Source organism: Alosa sapidissima, chromosome 1, assembly GCF_018492685.1.
Source record: "Alosa sapidissima isolate fAloSap1 chromosome 1, fAloSap1.pri, whole genome shotgun sequence".
Taxonomy (NCBI): Eukaryota; Metazoa; Chordata; class Actinopteri; order Clupeiformes; family Clupeidae; genus Alosa; species Alosa sapidissima.
Window position 1 is genome coordinate 14,250,743 of NC_055957.1, and position 16,134 is coordinate 14,266,876.

Genomic DNA, 16,134 nt, shown 5'->3' on the forward strand with positions numbered 1-16,134 from the left:
TACTGTCTTTGCTTTTTCATTTATTTCAAGTAGCCTAGTTGATATATTTTAGATGAATTTTATAGTCTACATAATGTGACAAATTAATATATAAAAAATGCAATGATGGAATGAGTCACCCTAAAGCACCCTAAACCACTTGTTTAACTGCACAGCAGCACCAGGCAAAGCCTCTAACCACACTGCCAGATAAGCTGCTGCAAAGCTTGGTTTCCAAGAAACAATGAGTTAAGTTGTGTCACTGGGTGCATGGGCCTGAAAAATATAAACGGATGTTCATAACCCCAAAGTGAAATGCATACTGATATTTATACAGCATAATTTGGGTGGCTGCTCAGTGCTCACATATAAAGTTGCTGGGTTTAAACAAATAAGTAAATAAATACACAGATACATAGAGACAGAATTACATAATTCAGTTTGACAAGTGAAAATAAAACATCACTATCAAGAATGGAAAGTTTCTTCAATGGGCTTAGCCATGTAGCCTGTAACCTGGTAATCAAAATATTATACGAACATAAAGTTTTGCATAGTACGGTATGTAGGCCTAAGTGTTCTCCCTATTGCAGTTAGCTAACCTAGAGTTCTATCTTAAAAGTCAGCCATTGGCCCAGAAATGCTTTTCTGTGGAATGTCAGAAACTTGCATGTCTATGGGTTGCCACACTGGATTTTCCGGGATTGTTCTCTATTAATAATCTTTTCCGTCCTGGTTTTTGGTGAAAATTAACTTCTGATTATAATGTCTACTAGTTTCACATGAAATGGCATGCGGTTTTCTTCTTGGTTGTGTTCAAATCCTTTAGCCTAGCCTATACGCACACAGACATAAAAGGCATGCTCTTTAGAAGAAATAGCCTATGGATTTCCTAGCAACTGCTGCGCACAGTTATACCCTACCTGTGGAAAGGGACCTGATGAAACTCATGAATAGAAAAGGAACAGCAACAGGGAAAGGAGTCCAAAGTGAGTGGGAGTGTGTCTGTGTCAAAGAGACTCAAAGAGTGCATCTGGGATCAGGGCAAATATAGGTAAGAGACAATAGGAAATGTTTCAACATTGTAGGCCTGCAGGCTACACAAGACATGTGTTTTTTTAAGACTTGAGACTTGCTTGATCAACATGTATAAAAGACTCGACTTGACTTTGACTTGCTATTCATGACTTGAGACTTGACTTAGACTTGAGACAAATGACTTGAAATGACTTGACTTTTATTTTTTTCATAGATATTAAGGAGTTAACTTTATGATTTTAGAAAATCTGCTTAGGTGCTGTTGCATGCGTCACGCGAGTGAACCTGTCATTGTACCAAGTGACGCGATGCGACAGACCAACAGCAAGTGCCAGATCAAATGAGACAGACTGAGGTAGGCTAACTTGCAAATATGGAAGGCTCTACGTTTATACCAAAACATAATAATGTTTGGCTTCACAGATGATGTATCTGACAAGTCAAAGGAGAAATGAACAGCAGTCTGCAAGTGTGCAAAATAGGGACATAACCACCACCACGTTGATTTTCATCCGAAGTTAGTCGTGTAAGAAACCTAACGTTAAATTTGAGGCATGTTAAGAGTTGGCTTTGAATCTATTATGCTTTTTAGTTAACGCCATATTAGGTTAAAATGTGTGAAATGGCAAAGTGAAACATTTTCTTGTCTAAGTTTTATCTTGATATATAGCGAAAATGTTGCCAATGTAACCTAAAGTAGGCTAACTGCCAGCAATCAGCATAGAAAAGTAGCTTATTTCACATGTTAGGCTTTAAATATGATATAGCATTGACGGTCCTAAACCCTCCTAAAACCCATTGCGCTGTCGCGCTTGTCAAAGTTTGGCAGTGACGTCGGCTGCAGCGTTTGATTGATTGATTAGTTCACTTTTTCAACATTATTGGTTGCCTGGAGATGTGACAGGTCAGGACACGTGTAACTGTTTGAATATATTTTCATGATTTGATGTAGCTGAGGCTACCTAATATTTGAGGCATATTGAAACAATAGGCTTTTTTAAAAAAAATACATTTATTTTTATTCGTATACATTTAATATTATTCTATGTTCAGATGTAGGCTATGTGGCTTGAATAAATGCAATGTCTATTTGTTTGTTACAAATAAAACTCCAGCAGTTCATAGCCTATTGTAGCTTATTTTAAAATGAAAACATGGGTAGCCTAAATCATCATGAATTTCAATGACTTGACTTGACTTGCTTGACTGTCACAAAAAATGACTTGGACTTGCTTGAGACTTGAAGGTTAAGACTTGAGACTTGCTTGTGACTTGCACATGCGTGACTTACTCGGACATCCTCCCACCTCTGATACACAGTAGGCTATACCGCTGCTACCACCACGCGCAGAATGCACTAGTGCACCAAGGGACAGAGGGGTAGGCTACCAAAATGTAGCTTGTAGTACAAACTGCTTTTCACTCTTCTTCGAGAACGTTTACAATGCCAAGGCTAGAGTTTACGGGCTGTAGGTACTTTTAGTGCTTCCAATCAAGTTTTGGTTTGCCAAGTCCAAATACAACCACATGTTTCTTCCCACGAATAAATGAAATAAGTCGTATTGATCAGGTCATGATTGCATTTCTGGAAAGGCTATCTGCTAACTGCTGTCGCTCCATGATGTCATTATAGAACGGGATGTATTTGGCTGTGGGTAACTTTCAGTGGATATAAGAGTCCATTATGAGTAGGTGTGTTTGCTTGTGTCCTGAGTGAGCATTGTATGCTGCTAGCCAGATTAGTTTTATTAAAAACATGTGGTAAAAAGCTAGCATCATCAGGTGTAGGCCCTAGGCTGTGTTTCTAACATTAATTTACGCCTTGAAGTGCGCAGGACTTTATTTGTGGGCGACATCAAAAATCGTGGAATTCACAGGTATTAAGATCTTAGTGTACACTAGGCTACGAGATAATATAAATACCAAGTCCCGCACTGGATTTGCAAATTTGCAACTCACGCTGTATCTAACCAGTCAGCAGGTAGGCTAATGGTGCTAAATGTCATTGTTGGAATTCTGGGTAGCCTATTTACACGTGCTTTAAAGTTTCTGCGAATGAGTCGTCTTATTTCAGTGTTCTGAAATGCATCAGCATCCCACTTAAGATGCAGTAGTCCAGACAGTAAGGCCTAACGTTAGGGTCACCAAACTGACCCCCATGAACCAGTGTGTGTTTTTGATGCATGCTTTAGGCTCAAAGGTAGGCTACAGTGAATATTGTGGACAAACAGTGCATAATGATGTCATATCATTGGGTCTTGGGGATAATTCAAATAATTCAAAAACAATACAAATGTTGTGACATATTGGCTAACCATGTAGCCTATAAAATGTGCTCTCTTCCTTGTTATCTGACAGTTCATGCTGTTTCCACAAAGCTGGTAAATGCTTCTGTCCCTAAGATTGTAAAACTGAAAACCAATCTGCTGAGTATGCTTGTGTTGTATATGCTGAACAACTTCAGTCAAGCATTTGATAAATATTTGCTTACATTTTACAGGCGAGTGATTATGTAGTATAAAACATCTATAATATCAGGACCAAAGGAAAGAGTATACAATGATAGTTAATTAGGCAATGTTAATTTATAGTTGATCAACTATATCATTATCTAGAACCATTGCCTACAGGCACTACATAACATTTAAGGGAAATAATAAACTTTGACGATATGTTGAAATTCCATTTTATATGGTAAGTAATTTGGTGGAGTATAGCAGCAAACGCCAATACCTCTTGAAACTTCAAAAATAACTGAAGAGCTGCAAGTACCCCCCCCCCCCTCCACACACACACACACACACACACACACACAGATGGAGGAGGGCATGATTGCACTGAATGCAACAGTCCTTCAGCATCATATGCCATAGCTGGAAGGCTCTTTTAAACATTACAGGCACAAATAAAATCCCCCAAAACATCTCTTGTCACAGAAGTAAGCTTTTCGAGGAAGTAACATTTTTAAACTCATTGTACTCTCATACATTGTAATGTACCATTGCAGGTCAACAGAACGCCTGCCTCTCACTGTGGCCCCCTTGTGGTCAAAAGTGGATGTAAGCGTACCCAAATAATCATCTACTGTTTGCTCTAAGATTATTCACAAATAATTCACAGTATACTATTTTCTTTTCTATGATATTCAGAATGACTGAATTTAGGAATAATTATTCTAACTGTATAACTGTATCTCATTTCTGTGATACAGCATCCAGCGAGGAGGTTGTATGGAGGATAAGGAAAATATGCGTTTACCAGCCGTTAGTTCCACAGAGGGAACTGGTGACCCCTAGTGCTCAAATGTGGTCATCGCACAATAAAACCTCACTGGACAGGTAGGGGCTGTTCTTGCCATGAAATGCAAACCAAGCAACAGTATGTTTTTAATGAGAAATGGTTAATACTAATGAAATTATTCATTCCCTAAACTCCATGTCATTCAATACTTGTATAGGTAACTGCTGGAGCCACTCATCCCTCCCCCACCCCACACCTCACCACACACCATCTCAACCCTCCTCCTACAACCCACACTGCCCATTACACACACTTCCCACCCCACCTACCACCAGGCACTTAAAAGCAAACTGGATGAGTGGACATTTTCAATACACAAACCGTTAGTCTTTTTAGGAGATTCTAATCTCAATAGGACCCCCCCCCACCCCCTTCACCCACCCCATTATACAAATTGACAGTTACCCCGGAGCAACCACATACCACTTTGCCAAACTTTTACAGAAAACAACCTCTTTTCCCCAAGTGAAGTTAGTGGTCTTGTCAGTGGGCCTCAACAACAAGGACCATGACCCCAAAAACCCAGCAACAACAACAACAGTTTCTCACTCTCTACAAACATGCCTCTACAGTTTTCCCTACATACATATTCCACTCATCAACTTTTTTTACCTCAACTTGTCTGCACCACATACAGCATATCCATTTACATTGACTCCTACCTCAACCCCCTTTCCAACAGACACCCCTCCTACCTCAAGGATATGTGGCATTACAGGATATTTGCCCTAGACTACGCCACCCCAGGAATTGCCAGGGACCCCAGGGACACCCAACACATAATTACAGGTCACACAAGTTCATTGACTGAAAAGGCAGAGACATGGCTTACAAAAATATAATATGATTTATTAAAGAAAAGAGAAAAGTCTACTCAGGGCTTAGGCTTGTTTCCAGGGAACTTAGGAGAGGATGAAACATCCCCAACCAAGAGGCAAGTCGGAGTGCTCCATAAAAGACATATCAAGCTGGGTGATTTAACAATACAAGTCAACAGGCACATGGGAGCAGGCCGCCCTTGCCAAATGCCCCCTTCAACCCAGTTTTTATTTTCCTTACCTGGATTATATAATTGGATCTTGGCCACACCCCTTACAGGATTTTGACACCTTCCTAGACACACTGAACTCACATCACCCGTCCATATCACTCAAGGCCACAACTGACCCACATCAAATTCATATCTTAGACACCACCATTTTGTTCACCCCCATTTCACCCACACATAACATTTTCAGTTCCAAAATGTATTTTAAACTCACAGATACTCACTCACTTTTGCACAAACACAGCAATCACCCCAAGCACACATTTAGGTCCATAGTCAAATCACAATTCATCCGCTTTCATCGTATCTGCTCCTACCCCACAGACTTCCATCATGCCATAAAACTTTTGTTTCAAGCCCTCCGTAAGAGGCATTAAACGTTTCCTCCACCACATTAAAAAATTGACCCTGGCCGGCCTTGCTCCCACTCACTCATACACCCCAAACACTTCCCCATCATCCACTCCCACGCCCTTCTTCTAACCACAACCCTGACCCCAACCCTGACCCTGACCCTAACCCTAATCCTAATCCTAACTTGTTATGACAAAAACCGAATGTCACTTAATAACATAAGCAATATGTCATAAACGTTGTCATGTGTAACAGTGTCATGTCACTTTTATGTTGAAGCTGTCAAGTAAAGTGTAAGCCTTGTATATATAGAGAGATAATGACAATATTTTCCCCCAGATGTTAGTTTACACTTAATGTTTATTAGAAGAGTGCTTAGCTGCATTGAACAAATATAGGCCACAGGTGATTGTTAGCTCTGACAAGCCTATCAGTTTAAAGTAGGCTAATGGGTCAACTGTGTGTGCAGTAGACAGCATGGCATATCTGAATCAGCTTCTTGAAGACAGGCACTGATGCACATGATGAGAATGAAGGTGATCGCTTAAGGGACACAGTTGATACATGGTTCCCATATGGAAGTCACAACCTTTGAACTAATTCTAAGACCATGATGGCTAGCGGTTGCGTTCAAGGAAGCATTTTTGGAGTTATTCTATGGCCTAAGGAAAGAAATGATTTTGTGCTGTGTGTACGCTGCATGATACATTTGCCGTCTGCTGCACTGGCCTTACACTAGACCTGACTGAAGTTGGCTTTTAAGAAGATGCCCTCTCCAGTGACCACTAGTGGATATTGAGTCTATGTGGTCATCATCAAGACAGCTTCACAGGTTAGAAATGTATAATGTAATCTTATTTTGTGTATTCTGTTCTCTCGCTTGTAAAAGTTACAAAATCCTCAGGTTCAAAAACAGTTCTCATATGGTTGGACTTATAGTGACTCAATAGTGCTGTGTTAAAATAGTTTTAGAATACTTAGTTACCTAACTTGACTGATTAAAATATTTTCATTAGTTTTGAGTTGTAAATGTATTTATTTTGCAACACTCTCTACAGCATAAGAACAACGGGGAGAATAGGCCTTGACCTGTGTGGCGGGTTTTATGTTAGGGAATGTTGCACTGTGGTTGTCCTCATCCAGTAACAGAGTGATATTTGGATCTGGAACGAAGCTAGTTGTAAAGACACGTGAGTATACTTAATTTCATCAACCTTTTATAACAGTCAACTAAGTAGTATACAGTATATTAACACAATTTATAAATTCCGTTCAAAATAGAAATTCAAAAGTAAAAAACAATTTTTGCTTGCAAAGCATGTCCACTATGTTACAATTCTACTTTTTTAATGGGTAGATTCTTCACACCATTAACCTCATTAGGTTACAGTAGGCAGCTACTTCAGATAATAGAATAATTTTGGAAAATGGCACTAAAGGGTGACAGGTATATTTTTAAATATCTCTAATGCAGGATAAAGGAGGAGGTTAATAAATAGTTGTATTATGAATATTAGCAAAGATCCTTGATTACTAACTCCGCTTTAACCCTCTCTGATATTAGTATGCTTCTGTTAATGATAGTGAATCTTCAAACTGTTACAGAACAAAATAAAAATCAGTTAAGTGAGCTGGGTTTGAATCTGAACATCATGAAGACATCAAAAATGGCAATATTAGTGTTTGAAATGCATGATTTTACAGAATACACAATACACACTTTGTGCCAGGGAAGTGCATGTAGTTTTTGACATGCCATGTAGCTCAGTGTGAATACTGGTGGAGGCAATAAGATTTTGTTTGGACATGGTACAAAACTGCTTGTCGAATCACGTAAGTCCCTTTAATCCATGCTCACATCCCTAATGCCCTCATGTTTATGTAATACCATCTATGTTTATTTTGTATTTAAATCCATATTTGATACTAATATAAGAGACCAAAATTATTATAAGGCTGTAAGTTGTGGGGAGTCATAATAATTTGACCAGAGTTTGCCACTGAACTATTTCATTAAATTCTTCCATGGGGCGCTTTCCCATAATATGTAATTGCCAGAATTATCTTTTTTAGCATATTTGCATAGCAAATATTATACATCAGCACTCGGCCATTGACTTTATTAGTTGAAATTGACCAAGACAGATAGGCTACTGTTTTGAAAATCATGATGAGCAGCTTCAAGTCTTTGACCACATAAAAAACATTGAAATATTCCACAGTATTTACTTAAGGACCTTGAGAACAACAGTAGTTTCTGAGGATGTAGTATGTGATATAGTCCTAAGTAGAGTGTGACTTCAAGTGGAGGAGGCTACAAGATAATATTTGGAAATGGTACTAAAGTTGTTGTTGAATCTGGTAAGTTTGATTTAAATGTGTGAATATCATTCCATTTCATCTCAATAATAGAATATTTCATTACAAATGTTCCTGTATCCATATACAAAAATAGGTGTTTGATGTTTAAAATTCACTTATGAAAAAAATAGAGTATGTTATAGGGTAATTCACAATGATATGCAATGCAGCCTCAATTATCAGATAAATGTCAAACAGCATTGATAGTTGCTATTGGTAGTTTTTGACATGGTGTGTTGCTCGGTGTGAATAGAGCGGACAAAATAATCTTTGGACATGGAACTAAAGTGATTGTAGAAACACGTAAGTCTGATATTTAATGTTGCCCAATAACTTGTGAATGGTGCTCAGGTAAGTAAAAATGTTCCATAGTGAAGTAACTGATGATACAATTGTATCACTTTTTCTCTCAAAACCAAAAGCAGATATTATAGTTTATTAAGAACAGTATGATCATTATTATATAGCACTCAATCCTGTGATGTCAAATTGGTTTCTTTTTTCGGATACATAAAAAGATCAAAATGTTAGTTAATGCAAACAATACAGCTGCCTGTTTATGTTACACATTTGTATAGTGTGTGACTGTGGGTACAGGTGGTAAACTAATCTTTGGTGATGGAGCTAGACTTGTCATACATTCAAGTAAGTTTTTAAGAGTCATCATAAGTTCATATTAGTTATGGTTATTGACAATTTTATGAAGATAAGAGCAACATAGCTCTTTACTATTTCAGGTTTGAGAGATATTGAGAGGGCTGTGTACATGTGTATAAAGGACAATTTGCTGTGCAAAAGTTTATTGTATTTGTACAGTACATTGTATACCAGCACAAGCCATAATGTCAAAATAATATGCTTAATAATATGCTTTGGACAACCAGCTGATCAGGCTTTCATAGAGACGTGTGACAGGGCACTTTTACATGTTTGGATATAAAGTGTGAATCACATAATGTCCTAGCTATTATAGAACTGAAGGAATTATTTCATTACTTTACTTAGTGCTGATAGCAATAGTGTTGAGCTACTACCATCCAAGTATTCTATATTTCCTGTATTGTATTGTCTTTTATTCACATTCTCTTGAAAGACCTGTCGATAATGAGGGAATCCACATAGTTATGTTGCTCAAATTTCTACATTCTTCTCTGTTTGAGAAGAGGGATGGCAGTTTTGGACAAACTGAACAGATGATTAATCACCAATTACTATTAATGATGATAATCATTAATCTTAATGACATGTACAGTATAAGGCCAGAAGAGAACTTTATCCTTCTGTATTGTTATTAGTTGAACGATGTCTAAAGTTATTGTAATACAGATTTCTATAGTGTGCTTGCTTCCTCCACTGGAAAGATACTTTTTGGTAAAGGCACCAAACTTTACATCCATTCAAGTAAGTCATTACAAAGTGCATATACTTGGATATATTACAGTGGCTTTTTAGTGATATCTTCCGGGTATTGACATGCTGTTGTAAGTAGGCTATTGTTAGTATGTTACAACACCACATTTCTTAAAATAATTGTAAGATACTGGTACAGTGTTAACATTACTTTAAGAAATGACTACTATTAAGATTCAGAGTATATTGTGTCATGGAGACTAGATCAGTGATGTGGGCAGAGAGTTTTTGATATGTAGCGCATCTCAGTGTGAATACTGGTGGAGACAAGATCATCTTTGGCCATGGTACAAAACTGATAATAAATTCAAGTAAGTCTCACGAACAAGCAAAAACTTACTATATGAGAGTAAAATATGAGTAAATATTGCACAGCAGTCTATGTCATTTGGATTATCTGAGAGAATAATATCAAAGTTATAGCTTATAACATTCAGTTATTAAGTCATGATACAATAATAGGCTGATAATTCTCTTCCCGGGTCCAACGGCTTTCAGAGCTGCTCGTTTTTCTCCATAGACAGTAAAATAAACTTTTTCCCACTATTCAGTGTAGCCTTTAAAGCAAATTGTCATCCTACTACTCACTTGTTGCCTCAACCTAAGAAAATCCTATTTTTCGTGGAAGCCTGGACATTACCCGTGATTATATCTGGCTTCACAGCTGCAGTAATTACTCTGTTAAAGTTAAACAATTTTGTTTTATCCTCACTAAAACGGAGGTGATGGTGACGAGATTTACAAGTTGCGAAAACTGCCTGGCTGCTCTAACGTTTTTTGACAAAAAGCTTTTGGGCTCGTGATGTCAGACTTAACAACCAAATAGTGACCTCATGTTATCAGTTTAGTGTAGTAGGTTCAGAATAATGAAGTAGCGATTCATTGGTAAGGCTGGTATTTGATATGGTGTGTAGCCTTGTGTGACTACTGATGGAGGAGGAACCCAGATTATATTTGGAAGAGGCACAAAACTGAGTGTTGAATTGAGTAAGTTTTGATTTACTCAGATTTTTTAAAATATAAATAGCAAACTATTTTAACCTAATATAGCTGTTAATAACCTGACCATGTTGTGTTGAGACAGAACTTTCTGTGTAGTTCTGTGTAGTGAAGTCAATGCATCTTTATTCATCCACAAGCATGCACATGCTTAATACATAAATACATACATAGATATGTGCATGTGCTGTATTCAATTTTGAATGAATACTGAAGAACAAACATACAGAAGACAGAACAAACAATCGGTCATAATGAATACAATAATTAATGAGTTCTCCAGGTTGTTATAGTTTCGCATGGTAAATATGAATCAATTTTCCATTTTCAATATCTTAACATCTTGAGATGAAGATGAACATATACATAAACATGTACATGGAAGAGTATTTGACAGGGAGTCTGTCTTGGTGTGACTAGAGGTGGAAGTGATAAGATCATATTTGGAAATGGTGCAAAATTAACAGTACAATCACGTAAGTTATATGGTTTCTACATACCTCTTCATCAAATTGTTTTGATTGTCCTCTGGAGTCATGCTCATGAAATAGAGAGAAAACTTTTCAATTTGTGTTATATGTTTCATTATAATAATTGTATTATTGCTATGTAAAGATATGTAAGTTGGCCAAATGCTTAGCCATTTTGTGTGGATAGGACAGTATGTGATACAGAATAGTATAGCATGATTAAAGTCCTATTTGGGAGTGGTTGCAAGTTAACTGTCAAAGCAAATAAGTTTAAGTCTAAGATAATGTTCCATGGGGGTAAAATATATTCAGATAATGACAAAAGTCAATCTGCTTTCCATTTTCACTGAAATCTGGTTTCAAATCGATGCCCAAAGTATTTTATACATTTCAAGCGAGCAGTTTAAGAATGAAGAATAAATACATTATTGCTGTATGTTGTACCTGAACATAAATATGTAGATTGAACATTTACGAAGTAAAGTGCTTGATCTTTGTATTGATGTTTGATCTTATGGCGGTATTCGGCAAAGCAGTATTTGACATATATTGGAGTATAGTGTGTCAGGTCAAGGAGACTACCGAATCTTATTTGGGAGAGGCACTAAATTAACTGTTGAAGCAAGTAAGTTAAGAATGTCTTCTAGAATGTTTTTGAAATCTAATGTAAAATCCAAGATGAAACTTTCACATGTAGCATTGTAACGATGGTCATTTTTAGACATTGCATTAGAGTGACTTTTCCAGTTAAGTTGGAAACAGTATTCAGAAAAAATGGGCATTCATACCCATCTGCTGATAGAATATAAACATGGTAAGATGTGAGTTTTTACTCTTAATATAGTGATAGGCTATTATAGTGGACTAAGATTAATATAATCAACATGATCTATTATATTGTATTGTAAAACATTGTGATATCAAATTGGTTTATTGCTCTGATACAGTAAATGTTCAAGATGCCAATGAATTCAAACTATGCAGCAACCTGTTTATGTTATGTAGTTTTGTAGTGTGTGAATACTGGTAGTGGTGGGAAAATAATCTTTGGCAGTGGAACTAAACTTGTCATACATTCAAGTAAGTTTTTAACATATATTGACTAGTTCATAATAATTATGGTCATTGACAATTCAATCAAGATGAGAGTGACATAACTCTTAGTTATTTAAAACTTGAGTGAGCTTCTATTCATGCAACTTTCTATGTGCAAATAGAGTACAGTGATGCTGGACAAGAGTGTATTTTGATAATGCAGTACTAGTCCCAACAGTAAGGATAGTTTAAAACTAAGAAAAGTAATGTGTTTGGTATATGATACAATATATTCAGGCACTATATTTTGGTGCATTCTAGTATTGGCATCGTCTATGAGTATTAGGTACAGCGTATATCTTAGTGTGACTTCTGGCACTGGCGGTAACAAGATCATATTTGGCCATGGCACTAAATTGATTGTGCAGTCAAGTAAGTGTAAGATTTATTTTGCATTTGAGAACTTGTGAATATATTATCCTTCATAAATAAAATGGTTTTATATACATATGCATATAAGAATTAATGAATGGTTATAGTAAATGTATAATTGTTACATAACAACATAAAATAGATGATATAATTTTTTAATTGGTGGAATTTGTGGGGTGACAGAAAGGTCTGAGATGTCTGAAGAGAAGTTTAAACCTGTATTTGCCCAGTAAACTGCTGGTTGTCCATATTTGTGTTAGTAATCATGCTTTCTGTCTTACCTAAGTAGAATTGAAGAGTTCACATTAGTTTATTCAGTATAACATAGCAGTGAAGAGAGTAACAGAGTGGCTCAAAAGGCTCAGAATTAATTTTTACTTGAATATGAACCCTGCTACTAATTTGGGTAAAATAGTTTTAATAGCATAACAAAATTGGATGGTCATACCGAACATTCTGTGAAATAATTATTGTTATAAGTGTTACACTATTAGAATCAGCTAGAGATTCAGTTTTTTGTATGATGGCAGACACAGTGTGTATGGTTCAGGGAACAAAATTATCTTTGGGCGTGGAACTCAACTCTATATAGAAACAGGTGAGCAAACACAATTATTGTAATGTATTTGCTAAATTTAAGAATGGTTACAAGGCTCTTGGTCTGGTCTGACCATTAGCTGAAATTAATTAAACTTAATCTAGTAAAGTGATTTACAGCTAAATTGACTCGCAGCATTTTATTTGAACTATACTATAGCATTGATGACATAGGTTTTACTAGCTCTGTTGCATAGGAGGTTACAATGTGAGAGAATTTGATCATTTTAGCATATGCTTCAGCCTGTTCATATTTATCTTATTTGGCGGCGGCACAAAGTTAATCATTGAAGCGATGCTGAATATGCAAAATGATTTTATACATAAATGTATTAGTCAAACATAGGCAGACAGCTACAGCAGCAGTTTGCTAGTTTATGATATGGTGAGTGTGACGGTGTGTCTGGAAACAACAAAATCATATTTGGTAGTGGCACTGCAGTGCTGGTCAATTCAAGTAAGTCTCACTTTACCAAAAGATTAAGCATTAATTTTGATAACAAGGTAAAAAAATTGCAGGATTTATGTGCCATTTTGTGCACAATGTGCATTCACTGTAAATTCAAATTAATCCCTTTGCTTCAAATTAAAAGCAATATTCTGTTAAAATAATATTTAGGCTAAGACATAACAAGACTTTCTTTTAAACCTAATGTCTTGCTAAAAAGTACATTCGTGTCTCTTTCAAGTAGTTTTAATGATTCAGTGCAGCATTTTTGTCATGACATCACATGTAGTGTGACTACTGATTATGGAGGCAACAAGCTCATCTATGGAAGTGGTACTAAGCTCTTTGTAAAGTCAAGTGAGTTTAAAAATGCTTTTCTCTTCAAAATGGACATATTTCTCTCCTTCCTAAATAATTATATGCATCAACTATCAATGCAACTTTGATTACATTTGATAGGCGAAATTAGAGTGCTTGTGCATCCCAGAGCAAAGCTATGTTGTCTCAGTATTAACCAGTTTAAAGTGGTATACAGCTGATTCCTTACAATAGGTCACTGATCAGCTTAGATTATGTGTATGGTACCGTACATCGTGTGACGATAACGTCAGATAAAATTTGGCCATGGAACTCAGCTTTATGTGGAAATAGGTGTCAATAGGTATCAATATTGAATATTTTAATTGTAATTAATTGGATATTTTAAGTACCTATTTATCAATAATGTGAGTGTTCAAATCATCCTATCAGCCACATAAGTTGATTCAGGTGACGAGTACATTATTGTAATGGGATGCTATGTACTGTAGTGTGAAGGAGGGCACTCTTGGGAAAATTATCTTTGGCCAAGGTACCAAACTCAATATTGAAAAAAGTAAGTATTTACTTTTCATGGCAGGATTTTCCGATGCAACGTACAGGAACACAAGTAACATTCATATATTTAAAAACATGTTGCCTATTGTAAACGAGCCATTTTAACTAACAAATATTGTTATTTCAACACAATTTAATTCATTAAAATGTTTCAACCAAATGGTTGGTTTTTAGTATACCTCAAGTGTCAGAAACAGTAAATAATAGGTTATATTATTAATACTTATTAAAGTGCAATAGAAGTGCACTGAAGTATTTGACATGGTGTCAATCTTAGTGTGAATCAAGGAATTAACAAGATTGTATTTGGCAGTGGCACTAATGTGATAGTGGAATCACGTAAGTTTCAGAGTTTTTGGTTTTACGGATATATTGACTAAATTAAGAATCGTATTGAGTCTAGTTTTAGGCTATTTTTAATGAGCAATACAGTACATGATGCTTAAATGTTGTATACCAGTAAAACAGGATTAGCAAAATACTGTCCATATGGTAATATAATGTGACTTATATTTGGTAGTGGCACTGCAGTGCTGGCCAATTCAAGTAAGTCTCACTTTACCAAAAGATTAAGCATTATTTGTGATAACAAGGTAAGAAATATGCAGGATTCATGTGACATTTTGAATGGCATTCACTTTAAGTTCAAATTGATCCCTTTACTTGAAAATCACAGCATGAGCAACATTCTGTTAAAATAATATTCAGGCTAAGACATAACAAGACTTTCTTTTAAAACTAATGTCTTGCTAAAATTACATTTGTGTCTATTTCAATTAGTTTTAATGATTCAGTACAGCATTTTTGTCATGGCATTACATGCAGTGTGACTAGTAGTTCTGGAAGCTACAAGCTCATCTTTGGAAGTGGCACTAAGCTCATTGTTGAGTCAAGTGAGTAGAAAATAGTTTTTCTCTTCAAAATGGACATATTTCCATCTTTCCTTTTGAATTGATTCTACATTAACTATTGAGGCAACTTTGATTACATTTGTTAGGTGTAATTAGAGTGCTTGTAAACCATGTTTATGTATTCCAGAGCAAATCTACCATGTTGTTTCAGAATTAACCAGTTTAAAATGGTATACATAGCTGATTTCTTACCATAGGTCACTGATCAGATAAGTTTTCTGTATAGTACAGTATAGTGTGACGGTAACATCACATAAAATTGTCTTTGGCCATGGAACTCAGCTTTATGTGGAAATAGGTAAGCAAAAGTATCAATTTTAATTGTAGTTATTTGGATATTTGAAGTACCTATTTATCGATAATGTGAGTGTTCAAATCATCCTATCAGCATCATAAGTTGATTCAGGTGACGAGTACATTATTGTAATGGGATGCTATGTAGTGTGAAGGATGGCAGTCTTGGGAAAATTATCTTTGGCCAGGGTACCAAACTCAATATTGAAACAAGTAAGTATTTATTTTTCATGGCAGGATTTTCTGATGCAACATACAGAGAATTAATCCCATTAATATATATATAGAAACACGTTGCCTATTGTAAATGAGCCATTTTAACATGACAAATAGTGTTATTATAACAAAATGTAATTTAAAGAAATGGTTCAAAATGTTCAGATGGGTTATGGTTGTTTTTTAGTAGACCTCAAGTGTCAAAAAGCTGTTAGTAATAGCTTATTAGATTGTTATTGCTACTTATTAAAGTGCAATAGAAGTGCACTGAAATATTTGACATGGTGTCAGTCTTAGTGTGAATCAGGCAGCTAACAAGATAATCTTTGGCAGTGGCACTAATGTAATAGTGGAATCACGTGAGTT

General features: G+C 36.0%; 1 gene segment (V, D, J or C); it reads left to right on the forward strand.

The window, feature by feature from the left end:
• The first annotated feature begins 12,314 nt into the window (after positions 1-12,314).
• Positions 12,315-16,134, forward strand: part of LOC121707213 — a 46,009-nt gene continuing 42,189 nt past the window's right edge. The window contains 1 exon segment of the C gene segment in view: positions 12,315-12,426. Within this exon segment, the coding sequence occupies positions 12,330-12,426 (97 nt within the window).